The 12,584-nt window shown below is 46.8% G+C and overlaps 6 protein-coding genes across 6 annotated transcripts; 4 read left to right on the top strand and 2 right to left on the bottom strand.

Annotated features, from left to right (window-relative positions):
- Positions 1-97: 97 nt before the first annotated feature.
- F5147DRAFT_391262 (uncharacterized protein) lies at positions 98-1,011 on the bottom strand. Its single transcript, XM_041429566.1, has 2 exons — positions 537-1,011; positions 98-481 (listed from the first exon to the last, which is right to left on the bottom strand). Exons 1-2 carry the CDS (start codon positions 930-932, stop codon positions 221-223), a joined length of 657 nt encoding a protein of 218 aa, XP_041288176.1. The 5' UTR covers positions 933-1,011; the 3' UTR covers positions 98-220.
- A 3,581-nt stretch (positions 1,012-4,592) lies between these two features.
- On the top strand, positions 4,593-5,387 carry F5147DRAFT_818455 (uncharacterized protein; the record flags this gene model as incomplete). The annotated part of the gene is made up of 1 exon (XM_041443615.1): positions 4,593-5,387. A coding segment is annotated over one exon (795 nt), but the record flags the coding sequence as incomplete, so codon positions are not given.
- A 1,647-nt stretch (positions 5,388-7,034) lies between these two features.
- F5147DRAFT_391242 (uncharacterized protein) lies at positions 7,035-7,543 on the top strand. The gene has a single exon (XM_041429565.1). It carries the CDS (start codon positions 7,244-7,246, stop codon positions 7,505-7,507), a length of 264 nt encoding a protein of 87 aa, XP_041288174.1. The 5' UTR covers positions 7,035-7,243; the 3' UTR covers positions 7,508-7,543.
- Positions 7,544-8,043: 500 nt separating this feature from the next.
- On the top strand, positions 8,044-9,255 carry F5147DRAFT_818453 (uncharacterized protein; the record flags this gene model as incomplete). Its single annotated transcript, XM_041443614.1, has 1 exon — positions 8,044-9,255. A coding segment is annotated over one exon (1,212 nt), but the record flags the coding sequence as incomplete, so codon positions are not given.
- Positions 9,256-9,586: 331 nt separating this feature from the next.
- F5147DRAFT_716660 (uncharacterized protein) lies at positions 9,587-9,906 on the top strand. Its single transcript, XM_041438610.1, is given in 2 exon segments — positions 9,587-9,815; positions 9,831-9,906. 2 exon segments carry the CDS (start codon positions 9,656-9,658, stop codon positions 9,890-9,892), a joined length of 222 nt encoding a protein of 73 aa, XP_041288172.1. The 5' UTR covers positions 9,587-9,655; the 3' UTR covers positions 9,893-9,906.
- A 1,975-nt stretch (positions 9,907-11,881) lies between these two features.
- F5147DRAFT_818452 (uncharacterized protein) lies at positions 11,882-12,508 on the bottom strand (the record flags this gene model as incomplete). The annotated part of the gene is made up of 3 exons (XM_041443613.1): positions 11,882-12,058; positions 12,108-12,313; positions 12,451-12,508. The coding sequence occupies 3 exons, from the start codon at positions 12,506-12,508 to the stop codon at positions 11,882-11,884; spliced, it is 441 nt and encodes a 146-aa protein (XP_041288171.1).
- Between the last annotated feature and the right edge of the window lie 76 nt (positions 12,509-12,584).

Below are 12,584 nucleotides of genomic sequence, written 5' to 3'. Positions count from 1 at the left end.
GGCAGAGTGGTCAGACGTCCTCATTTTCACGGCTATCGACCAGAAATACACCGTCCTTCCCTCATAAAATTAGTATTATTCTGTCTGGTGCGTTGTACGAGGCTTGTGACGAGGAAACGAGATTGGTCGTGTATTCAAAGACATAAGGAAAGAGACATAGGTGCAGAATCACTAGAAGCAAAGGTGAAGTGGTTGTCCAAATGCTGCAACGTTAATTGTATCAATGACTATTGGCATGTGGTGGAGATGCACAGCAGAGAAATAGCACGATCTGACCCCACCATGGGATGGGTTGTGACTGTGAGGTTGCTGCACCTATTGTGGTAGTGTTAGTACCTGGAACAGGAGGTGTCGCTAATGTTGAAACATGGGCAGGCTGAGTGCCCGATGACGATGCCTGGGCTTGAGCGTGCAATTTGTTTCGTTGCTCATATGCTCGTTTTGCTTTCTTACAATTTGGCCTCCGAGTAACAACCAAACTCTGAACAGATATTACTAAACCAGAGCGATTGTAAATGCACCAAGGAAAGCCATACCTGCTTGTCTCGCACTGCAGCCACGTCGACAACATGAGGACGACTTGGACGTTGCGAAAGTTCTATTCTTTCGTTGGTGTGAGGTTGAGAGCGGAAGAGTGAGGAGAGCCGGCTGATGAACCTTCCATCTGGAGGTGAGCTCGAAAGCATTGTTGGACGATGTTCGACTTCTTCGTCGGTATTGAGTCGAGATCGGGGAAAAAGTGAGGAAAGGCGATCCAGGAACACGTGTGGATATAACCGGGAAGACGTGGAGGGACCAGGAGGGTTGCTGAAGTTCATTTGGTGCATCACTTTCAGGTGCAAAGCGGTGAATGAGTGAGGACAGGCGAGCGAGGAGTGTGCGTAGATGGACCGCCAAAGGCCGTGAAGGTTGCGGAAGTTCAGTCGTTCCATCGGAGGAGCGAGAGAAGGCGAGCGATGAATGCATTTGCAGAGAAATGTGGGCGTAAACCATCCATTGAGGAGGACTGAGGGGCTTCCATGCCATGAAAAAACATTGGAGGAAGTTCGTCTATATCATCAGATTGGCCAGGACATCGCGTAGCATCACGCTAGAATATTACTGTTATAATGAATGAGGAAGAGCGGGGTGTGTGCTGTATCCCTGAATCATCATCTTGAGGTGCCGTCTGTTCCTGTTCCCGTCTCTCCTCTGGTGCCTAACAACAGACAATGTCAGAGAGAGCGGGTGATATGGATATGTTGACACTTACCGTGACAATATTGGAATCAATGGAAAGTAGGTCCTCAAGGCCAGCTTCTTTGAGGATGGTATAAACGTTCCAAGTGTACGCGGTTGTGTCCTCGGCAGTAACTAGCACCTTTGCATCAGGGGAAAGAGCTACGGACCACAAAACGTTCTCATGCTGGAGGGGTAGTCCAACTGGGAGGTTGGTGTCAAGATTCCATAGACGCGCTGTTTTGTCATAAGATGCACTTGCAATGAGGCGGTTGTTCCGAGACAAGGAGAGGGCGGTGACATGCTTTGTGTGACCTTCAAGGATAGCGATTTGTTCCCAAGTGGCGGTGTCGTATATCCTAATCAGATCATATGAATCGGAGATAAGTTTGCCATTTCCATCCAAGGACGTCCATGCCAAGCTGCGAACTGTGTTTGAGTGTTTGAGTGTTTTGAGACGCTTTCCCGTTTTCGTGTCCCAGATTTTTACAGCGTTCTCCTCATATTCCCCCGGCCCGTGGCAAGTTTTGATGAGTCAGGCGAGTACATCACCGCATTCACCCGGGCGTGACTGGTTTCGATTTTCAGAATAGTTTTGCCCTTCTTGACCTCCCAGATTCTTGCCGTCCCATCCCAGGATCCACTTGCCACTTGTTTATCATCTGCACTCCAGCACAATGATTGCACAGTATGGGCATGTCCTGTCCATCTGGCAATGACCTTCCTCGTCTCGACATCCCACAACCTCACTTTCCCGTCATAGTCCCCGCTTGCAATCGTCTTGCCGTTTGGAGACAATGCCAGGGATCGAAATACTACGTTATCCTCGTCTCGCCAGTCCTCGCCTATCTGTGCGCCGCTCTCTAGGTCCCATAGTCGGAGTGAGCCGTCCGACGAACATGTGATGATGTGTCGTCCATCAGGCAAGTGCACAGCACTGTTGACCTGTCTTGCATGACCCTGCATCGTGTGGCGTGGCGTGACCACTGCCGTCTTACTGGTGGATGACGGCATGATCGGCGCTTGGGTGATCGAATAAGGTAGATCGTGTATGCGAGAGAAGTCTCCAGGGATCTTGGAATCAGACCACGTTATCTGACAATGGCAATGATTGTTGGTGAGTCCAGGGGCTTACCTCCTTCAAATTCAATGCTCGTCAGAACCACACAGGGCATTACTCGCGAGATAGACTACTTACAAAATTCAATATCCAACCCTCGCCCACAAAACAGCTTTGGACGACGAATTCAATCCTGCTAAATTCGATAAGATGCAACAAATCTTCGTGGGTATCTGAAGTCGCTGGCAAGCGAGACGTCAGCTTCAACTGGCAGAAGAACTTAGGGTATCACTCACGGGAAGCACCTTTCAGGCGAGCCCAGTGCGCAATGACCAGAAATCAGTGGGTGTTGGTTGGGAGTTGAGGAGGTTGGGCAGTTATTCGTTCACACAGTTTCATGGCTGCGTGGATGAAGCGCTCAGGTGTCACGGCAACAAGCGGACCCCTGACGAGGGCATTGATCTCGCAGCAGGTCTACCGTTCTGGTGGTTCAGGCACTTTCTGGGTAGTCAATGACGCAATCGTAAAACTCATCGTCAAAGCCTTTTACGAGAACATGTTCAAAGATTCGAAGAATGGTAGTGCCGTGGACTGTACGAAGGTAGCCTGGGCATACACGCTGTGAAGACGAAAGTGTCGCTCGAGCAAAGGATGGTTTTCATTCGTATAGATGTGTAGTTCTGCGCCGTATTCCTGTCGTCTGGTACATACTCACAAGTTGTTGATCTACGATCTCTCATACTGTTGTTTGTAGAAATGACCCCGAGTCCGAGCGGATACGGTGTGCTCCAGTTATCTCGTTTTCTCGTGTTATTTCAAATTAGAATCTTCGTCTTCTGCTCGAGTACATAGTACGAGCCCAGTCAAGCCGATTTGCGCGCAAGTCATGCCATTATGAAGGAACTGGATCCAACGATCCTTAATATGAAATGCTTTCTCCACATTTAAATGCTACTTACGACTGTTCCTAGGATTCTTTAGACCAGTAATTCATATTGCCTATATACATGTCCTTTGTATCCCATGTAGATTGTCCTTCGGACAGTTCAGCTAACTAACTAACCTAACCCTAAATAAACTAACCGCTTTCAATCAAAGGTTTTGGCTAGACGCAATGATGGATTTGCATAAGACAGCCATATACTTAGGGGGTTTTACGTTGCAATGCAGCATCTGCATCAGGGTCGAGGTCCGCAAATCAAAACATCAAGCTACCCCTTTTGAACACGAATCAATGCTTATGGTTGTTGTTGTCAAGGTAAGCCTCTGATCAGGTGCATTGCGGCCCAAGATGGGGTATGCACCCAGCCAACACTTTGACTCAGACTCTTGGTCACGGTGACCGCATTCATGAGAGTCACACGTTATATAAATTGTATTCATACTACGTGTTATTGTATATACTACTGACTGGAATTCTGAGAATAGCAGGTAATAACACCCATTAATATTGGTCCCACGCAGGCAATGTTTTTAGGTTTACACAAAACCTTGTTTTGAGTCCTGACTCTACCGTAGTACCCCAGTGATGCATCAAGCTTTACTTGTTCCCAAAGTCATCCTAGAGATATTCGCCTATGTGAACACAATACCATCTACTCAAACATTGACCCAGAAATTGTTTGCAGGGCTTGCAAGGACATGCAAAATCTTCTATGAGCCTGTGATGGATTTGTTGTGGATTGAAATCCATGGGTTAGAACCGCTGCTAGGCTGTGTAGCGAGGCTACATCCACTGATATATGATCATAGTCGTACAAAGGTCAGTGCATGACTTCATTACACTTTGTTTGTTTCTTTTCGGCTCACCGAGCGTCCATCAGGGAATTGATGACTCCTTGAAATGGTGGGGACTGCTATTGTAATCAGGCATAGCATTGCTACCGCGCTACAATACTATAGACACACGAATCAAATTTATTCATGATGAAAAAGATATCAATTGTCTAAAACATTAAGGGAATGTTTGGAGTTTGTCGCGACACTGTGGGATAGCACGATCATGACGGCGGAAGGACTGTAGCGTCCTTGTCCTGACTTTGTTGTGTGTTCTCATTTGCTGACTCCTTGAGATTGTATGGATGACTATGTAATGTAGCGGGGCAAACTTGAAGGCATCGAGCCATTATCTGCCCACTAATCCTCACATATACGCTCATTGGACATACAATCCGAAGATCCGCATCTTCTCTCTGTCATCCCCCCCGAGGAATGCATATTTCCGAAGCTGATGTCATTAAGTCTTTCCACTATATGTTTGAACCACTTTCTGCCTCACATGCTGCACCGATGTCATCTATTGAGCGTCGACAAGGGTCTTCAATCTTTTGTGACACGTTGCATTGCTCTGGAGTATCTACACATCTACACTCCTGAAATATGTGATGATGACAGCACAGCAGATGAGCTGTCCCTGCTATCTGATAGGATTCATTGGTGCATGCAGCTTGTACATCTTTCTTGTCCAATGCTCGACTGGGCAACATGGAAGCACCTCTCCTCCCTCCCTACTCTTCTCAAATTGAGAATTAATCAAGGGTGTAATGACCCTCCTTCGCTGTCAAAACGAGATATTGTGAATCTATCGTTCCTTAACATCACAAGCCTTTCCTTTCAAGAGCTCTATGATCCTAAAGACATTGTCACAATCATGCAACACTCGCAATTTCCCTCGCTGAAAAGGTTCAAGTTTGAAGCCAAATATATCTCTTCAGAAGAGGCCGAGCAACTCTTTCATGTTCTGTCCCACTGCAAAGCGTGTCCGACTCTAGAACAAATATCCATTTGTTCTCTTGCTGAGGGATTCCTCGTACCCCTAAACAGCAAGCATTTGACACCAATTCCACATTTCCTTTGCTTCACACAGCTCCGAACCCTGAAGCTCACATTTTATAATTACCGCATCTACCTGGAAAATAACATGCTCTTGCAAGCTATGTCTAGTTGGCCACACATCCGCACTCTGGAAATCAAAGACTCTGATTCTTCTTCCGAAGTCACCCTCTGTGGATTATTCACAGCGCTTGTTCCATGTCCACAATTGCGTAGACTACGAGTTCCAATCAATCTTGCAACTATCGACATTGATCCTGATACTGAGCCAATATAACATACCTCCCTACACTGTGGAAAGGAAAGCCCATGAATTTAAGTAGGAGAAAACATTGAAAATCAATAGAGAGAGCCACTGAAACTAATGAGGTAGCGCAATGAATCAACGGCCATTGAATCCCCCGAAAAGACGATGGACATCAGTAGTTAAATCACTGATTGTTGTCGACATGGCCACTGAATTCAATGCGGCAAATCACTGACTTTCGATGGTGCGGCCTAGTGTACCGTGGATAACCATCGAGTTATCCACCCACGTGGATAACTAGGTGGATCACTCAAGGCCGAAATCAATAGGGTGGATTATGTGAATAACTCAAAAAACAGTGTACGTGCCCAGGGTTACATTAAATAACATTAAATACACTTAAAAAGCAAACACTACAAGTCCGCATTGCAAGCCAACTTATTTTGGCAAAACTTTAAATTCGCGCAATATCAAGCAATGTTTGTTTGGTTACTGTTGAATATCGTCACAAAAAATGACATCATAAAAAACACAACAACCGTACATCCCATGTGACAGCCAGTAACAGCCAGTACAAGGTGCACAAATTGCTACCATCCCCACAAACACATGACAGACATGTGTTGAGTTTGTCAGTCTCCATATAAGTCCGTGCATGCATGATGCAGCGAGGTTTTATACATACTATTACCGGCCTTGTTATATTTGTATCACTCGGTAGATCCTTGTTTAGGTGATGAAATTCGATACATGCCACTACAATTGTTGTGACAATTGTGCTTCCTGGCAGTCCCTTGTGCGGGTAATGAACTTATACACATACTCCTACTAGTCTTGTCACCATATTGTGCAATAATTGTAGGCTCTGTTTGATCACGATAATGGCCACATCAAATTGCACTGTAGTAGCTACAGTACACTGGGCTATAGGCAATGAGCATGGAAGTAAAGTAGTAAGTAGAGATACGAATATGTGAAGGGAAAGTACTGAATATGAAAGTGACGATGCAAAGGTAGTCATGTGTATGATGTGAGCCAGCAGAGACAAGGGAAAAAGTGAAAGTGAAAGGCACACAATAACATGTGACAGCGCTAGACAGTATGAGAGCACACGAGAGGGATCAAGAACGTGCGAGAGCATGCAGGGATGGTGCGAGATGGTGCAGAAGGGTGGAGGAAGGTTTCAGAGGATGCGGGGGGATGCCGAAGGCTACCAAAGTTAGAAGACAAAAAGAAAAGATAGAACTTACATGTGTATGAGCTTTGGTTAGCTTAGGGAGCGAACAAAACAAGAAGAAATTACCGTAGAGTTGAGTGCGGGAGATGCTAGCTAGCAGGTAAATGTGGGAATAAACTCACTCGAATGACGCAAGGGTGCAAGAGATGCAGTGAGGGACAACAAAATGCAAGAGGTGGCAGCGGCAGGGCGTAGGCTGTCACAGTAGGGTGTGGTAAGCAGCGCAATGCAAGGAAGAGTCTCTGAGTAGTACTACTATTGATAAAAAGAGAAAAACATAAAAGGACTTACGAGGGCGATGGCAGCTGGTGAGGGAACATTATTAGCTAGAACATAACACTCGCGGTGGGAAAGAGGTAATGGTGTGGCCCACCGTGTGGGTGGCACTTATGTGAGAAAAGTCTTAGAGACGGACAGATCTCGAAGTCGGAACTTCAAGCTCAAGCTTCGAGTTCGGGGTCCTAGGTAAATGACTTGGCAAAAATTATAACGGTACATGTCAAGTTGCTGTCGGCCGAATTCGTGGTCAAACTGCAGCACATCTTGGATCGGTACATGATGCATGCATATGCATGAGACCAATCACCATATGTATATAAGACCTATAGCTAGTATATATACATGTGCATGACATATACATGCAATCTTGATGATGCATACTTCTGCACTTCTGTTAATCACTGTACAAGCTTCACACATTTCATGTACAAGCTTTACATTTCGCCCATATCTGCTATGGCTTGCATACATGCTACGATCTCATGCATACCTCCGCACTTCTGTTAGTTACTTTACAAGCTTCGTACCCTTCCGGTACAAGTTTTACATCTTACACGTGTCTGTTACTACTTGCATATGTGCTACAATCTCATACAACCATCTACCAGGGTTTGTAAGCCATAAAAGGCAGTAACCAGCCATACACGCGAACTGTTCTTTTGTTGATGGAATGGAACATTGTGAACTTCAAGTTATTCATCCCCCAAAAAACTTACATGCAGCAACATCTCAAGGATCAGCTAGTTGAACTGCTCAAAGCACTGCCAACTAAGGCTCCGTGAAAAACTACCCACGGAGTTTTTGACACCCAAAAAATGTGTTTTTCCCGGTCATTTTGACATTTTTTTGCTACTATAATGCAAAGGTCCACTGTACATATTGCAGGCCCTCGCGAAGGCATCGGAAAGGGTCCTGACGGAGGCAGACTGGGACATGGAATAGCTGTTACATGATGTATCTTTACTTAGTATTGGTGAACGAACGGAAATTTTGCGAAAACACGCCATGGGTTGAAAATTTTTGCAGCGCGCGGATCCACCGGGCCGATTTTGCCGCTGGTGGATATCCACCCTACTCACCGGTGGATAACTGACCCCCAAATTCTCTAGGGTGGATATCCACGGTGGATAACTCCCAAAACAGTTATCCACGGTACACTAGTGGGACCACTCGTACAAGCCCTGGGCAAAAGGTGTTAAGCCATTATTTGCCCATGAGGCCCATCAATTTCTGCGTCACTCCTCCCGCATACGCACATTGAACATAAAATCTGAATATCCGCATCTTCTCTCTGCCATCCCTGCCGAGGCATGCGTATTTCCGAGGCTGAAGTCATTAAGTTTTTCCACCACATATTTGAACCTCTTTCTGCCTCGCATGCTGCACCGACGTCATCTATTGAGCGTCGACGAGGGTCTGCAATCTTTTGTGACACGTTGCATTGCTCTGGAGCATTTATGCATCTACACTCCTCTAAGCGATGATGATGGCAGCACAGCAAATGAACTGTCCTTCTTATCCGATAGGATTCATTGGTGCACACGACTTGTAACTCTTTCTTGTCCAATGCTCGACTGGGCAGCATGGAAGCACCTCTCCTGCCTCCCTACCCTTCTCGAATTGAAAATTGATCAAGGATGTATTGACCCTCCTTCGCTGCCAAAACAAGATATCGTGAATCTATCATTTCTTAACATCACAAGCCTCTCCTTTCGACAGCTGTTCGATGCTGCAGACTTCATCACAGTCATGCAACATTCGCAATTTCCCTCACTGAAAGAGTTCGAGTTTGAAGCCCACTTTCTGTCTTCAGAAGAGGCTGAGCAACTCTTTCATGCTCTGTCCTGCTGCAATGCGTATCGGACTCTAGAAGAAATCACCATTATTTCCTATGATAACGATTCCATAGGACCCGAATACGACGAGTTTTTGACACCAATTCCGCATCTCCTTTGTTTTACACAGCTCCGAACCCTGAAGCTCATATCTGAGAAATTCCACATCTACCTGGACAATGACATGCTCTTGCAAGCTATGTCTAGTTGGCCGCACATCCGCACTCTAGAAATCAAAGAATCTGATCCTCCTTCCGAAGTCACCCTCCGTGGTTTATTCACAGCGCTCGGTCCATGTCCGCAATTGCATACACTACGATTTCCAGTCAATCTTGCAACTATCGACATCGATCCTGATACCGAGCCAATACAACATACCTCCCTACGATCATTGGATTTGGAGAAATCCAAGCTTCAAATAGCTAGTGCTGCTGCGGTCCGGTCCAGAACCATGGTTCAAACCGGACTTTTGATCCGGTTCTCCGCGGTTCGGTCCATGGTTCTCGCGCCAGCCAGAACCAGACCGGAAAACGGTTCTCGGTTCTAGATCTTCCCAAATGGTCCAGTTCTGGTTCGGCCTTCCCGAACCATTCTGAACCCTTATCCACTTCCACTTCGACAACTGTCGTCTTCGGGATTCACGTTGTTGATTAATCAAGCTACATTTAGCCTTTTCGAAGGTAAGCACTAACTAATTAAACTCTCAAGTCTCTCACCCGCTCACCTCTATAACAGGAGGTTCTATTCATTGAGGACTGGCTACAACACTGCGCAAGACTACCTTTTACTGGAGGTGGATGTGTTAGGCGTGGTCAAGGTGGATTTTGGAGGGATTGTGTCTTGCGCTATGCTGCAGAGGTGTGTATTTGTGCTCTGATGGCTCCCTCGAGGGCCAGCACCCATCACTACCAGCGCACGACCCATCACACGCCACACCACCTGCACCTATGTTGATGCCCGCCACCTCACCGCATCCCCTCTCACTCGCTTGCTGTTCTTTCTGGCTGGCTTTTGCTGGCTCGCTCGCCGTGTCTCACTCACCCACTGTCTCTTGCTCACTGTCTCACACACCCGCTGGCTGCTCTCGCCCACTGTCTCTCACCCCGCTGTCTCTCACCCCGCTGTCTCTCACCCTCCGTCTCTCACAGCCTGCCTCGATGACCTACTTTCGGATCCAAAGGTGAATCGATATGCATGTCTCATTGCATATTCTCACAACTGAATGCGCTCTGCTAGGCCAACAAGTTGGCACTCCATGTACGGGACACGCCACCCATGTACGGGACACGCCACATGTTGACAACACCACCGGGAAAGTTGGTCCCGTTTTCTGGAATGTAGCTCTTGGTGGCGCAATGGTCTCATTCGAGTTTTGGGCTACTCAGTGAGTTCTCTCTGGCATGCTTTGTGGAGCTCAAGTATGTGTAACGTTCCCACCGGTCGCATCATATTTTGGATTGAACCTCTCGTGCCAACCCAACTCCCAGTACCCTCTCACTTCCTTTGGCACCCTCTTGCTACCTTTGGAGCCCTCCCGCCATCAAGTTGACAAGTTCAGCGCCCTCTCACTACCTTCAGCATCCTCCCGCTTAGCACATCCAATGCCACCAGCACCATGCGCAAACGCGCAGCGCATGTAGACTCGACTCTAGATGGGGAGTTCTCTCAGCTGCAAAGGTGCATCATGGTATTTTATTGTTTCAGTGTCTAATAAATTTATTATTTGTATATGGTACCCGCGCTCGCCACCATCTCACGCTGCTGCTCACTGCCATCTCCTGCTGCTGCTCGCCGCCATCCTTGACCCATGCTCATGATCGCCATCCGGAGCAGCCATGTTATTAGATTAGTTACTCAACATGTATACTACTTAGTACTTTGTCAATGTTTTTTTGCGTGCTCTTACAGTTTTTTTTTTGGTTCGGTTCGGGTTCGGACCCCCAAAAAACCGAACCGGACCATAGAGAACGGTTATCTATGGTCCGGTTCTGGGTTCGGACATTTTGTAGAACCGAACCGATGGTCCGGTTCTTGGTTCTCGTCTAGGACCCTCCGAACCGGACCGAACCGGACCACGGCAGCACTACAAATAGCAGATGCTGAAACTCTTGCTCGCATCATTTCCACCTGGCTCCCTTGTGTCGACCAAGTTCGAAGCATATATAGTTTGAGTTGGGGTAAAGTCAACAGGTGTCTTAGATCTTTGAGAACGGCTACTGCGCCGCGTGTCGTGGGAGCCTCCTAGAATGCTATTTGAGTTTGGAATACCTTCACGTCCGGGAATGTTGTTACATACCTTCGAGTTCTTTCATTCATTTGTTATCGTTGTCGTCGCTGTTGACCGTAGTTATAAACTGCTGTACTAGTACTTCTGTATTATCGTCAACAACAACTCACTGGTTCAGTCCTTTTGATATCTGTGTCTGTAACAACCATGTGATCGTACTTGATATAATTCAACAACGATACATCCATGATAAGATACCATAGCTACGTCCAGCGTGCTATAAAGATAGTCTAAGAATCATATAGAATACACACCAGGCGATAATGAAGAGCGGAAAGGGTGTCAAGAAGAGCGAATGTTCAAGACAAATGTCGTTAGTCGTAGATAGAAATGGTTTCAAGTCCTGAAGACAATAGCAGTAGGACGTTAGCGATGGTGACAAATGCAGGGCAAGGGGAACGTTTAAAGTTGAACCTTGGAATATATCGCGTTGCAGGCTTTGCTATCATGGAGAACAAACCTTTCGTTCCGAGGTGAGATCAAGTCCTTGTCGATGTTGGCCTCGCCTGACTTATTGTGCGCAACGATGAATTGAGAGCATGAGTAGCTGTACTAGTTGAAGCGTCGTGTTTGGCCCACCTCTTTTTCTACTCCAAATGCATGACTGACAAATGATGACTTGCATAGTGGCAGTCGCTGAGAACCGATACCAGAATCACCTTTAATGTCATGTGGCTTCACCTCATCTCAGCCTTGCTTGCTCTGTCTGTGGGCTGTGAGCCCCCCGGCCTAGTTCAACGATCAGATCATGGATCCCCGAAGTTAGTTCTTCTAAATCGACCACTGACCATCCATCAATGTGCACAGAATCCCAAGAAGTCGATGGTCATAGTACTTGCCTGATACAAAAACATGAATTATCACATGGCATCTCTATAGTGACACATCAAATCTGGGACATACGCAATGGGAGGTCGCTGTGATAGCTCAGCTCTGTAAAGTTCCACTGATAATCTTCGATGACAGCGATATCTGGATGCTCAGGCTTGACACCCTTGAGTATGGCCACGACCACCTGGTTATCACTGCAAATGTTATAGTACGGCAGCTTGCCCGATAGAACCTGACACAAATGAGAACAAGAGCGCTGCAGATGTACATCGTTAACAAACCTGGTATGCGATGCATCCAAATGAATAAATGTCGCTTTCTAGTTTTGGTGAGCTAGATGCATCCTCGACGTCCAAAACTTCGAAAAGCTCAGGAGCAGCCCATCGTACGCTACTCCCGAAGTGAGAGATCCACGTTAGGTCGGAACATGTAGTCAAAAACGCATAGTATGCTAGAAGAGATGTGACATTTCCAAACGTCACCGAAACTGCCCAGCAGTGGCATAAGTCAATTCCTTGACAACCTTGGCGGTAAGGGCAACCAGGCGTCTAGATGAATTTGTCACATGAGTCAGGAGCTCTGCAGACTGCAACAAACTACGTCTACTCACCCATTATCACTGACATCTACATCCAGGTGCGTCGAGCTCGATGTCTCTGTCTCCAGTTGGCCTTTCGCCCATTTCCGAGTCTCAGGTAGCAGACTAAGAACGTGAGAGGGAGCGGGTGAAGCAAAACACAGGGCTCAGCCTGTGGACC

This window comes from Suillus discolor (genome assembly GCF_016758755.1).
Source record: "Suillus discolor strain FC423 chromosome Unknown F5147scaffold_70, whole genome shotgun sequence".
NCBI lineage: Eukaryota > Fungi > Basidiomycota > Agaricomycetes > Boletales > Suillaceae > Suillus > Suillus discolor.
Note: the sequence above shows the minus strand (reverse complement) of the source record. Positions and strands in the feature narration are given on the sequence as shown.

Coding starts and splice junctions, on each gene's coding strand:
- F5147DRAFT_716660 (XM_041438610.1), top strand. CDS start 9,656: ATGTTGATGCCCGCCACCTCACCGCATCCCCTCTCACTCGCTTGCTGT.
- F5147DRAFT_391262 (XM_041429566.1), bottom strand. CDS start 932: ATGGAACGACTGAACTTCCGCAACCTTCACGGCCTTTGGCGGTCCATC. Junction 482..536: donor CTGCAGTGCGAGACAAGCAG/GTATGGCTTTCC, acceptor ATATCTGTTCAG/AGTTTGGTTGTTACTCGGAG.
- F5147DRAFT_391242 (XM_041429565.1), top strand. CDS start 7,244: ATGATGCATACTTCTGCACTTCTGTTAATCACTGTACAAGCTTCACAC.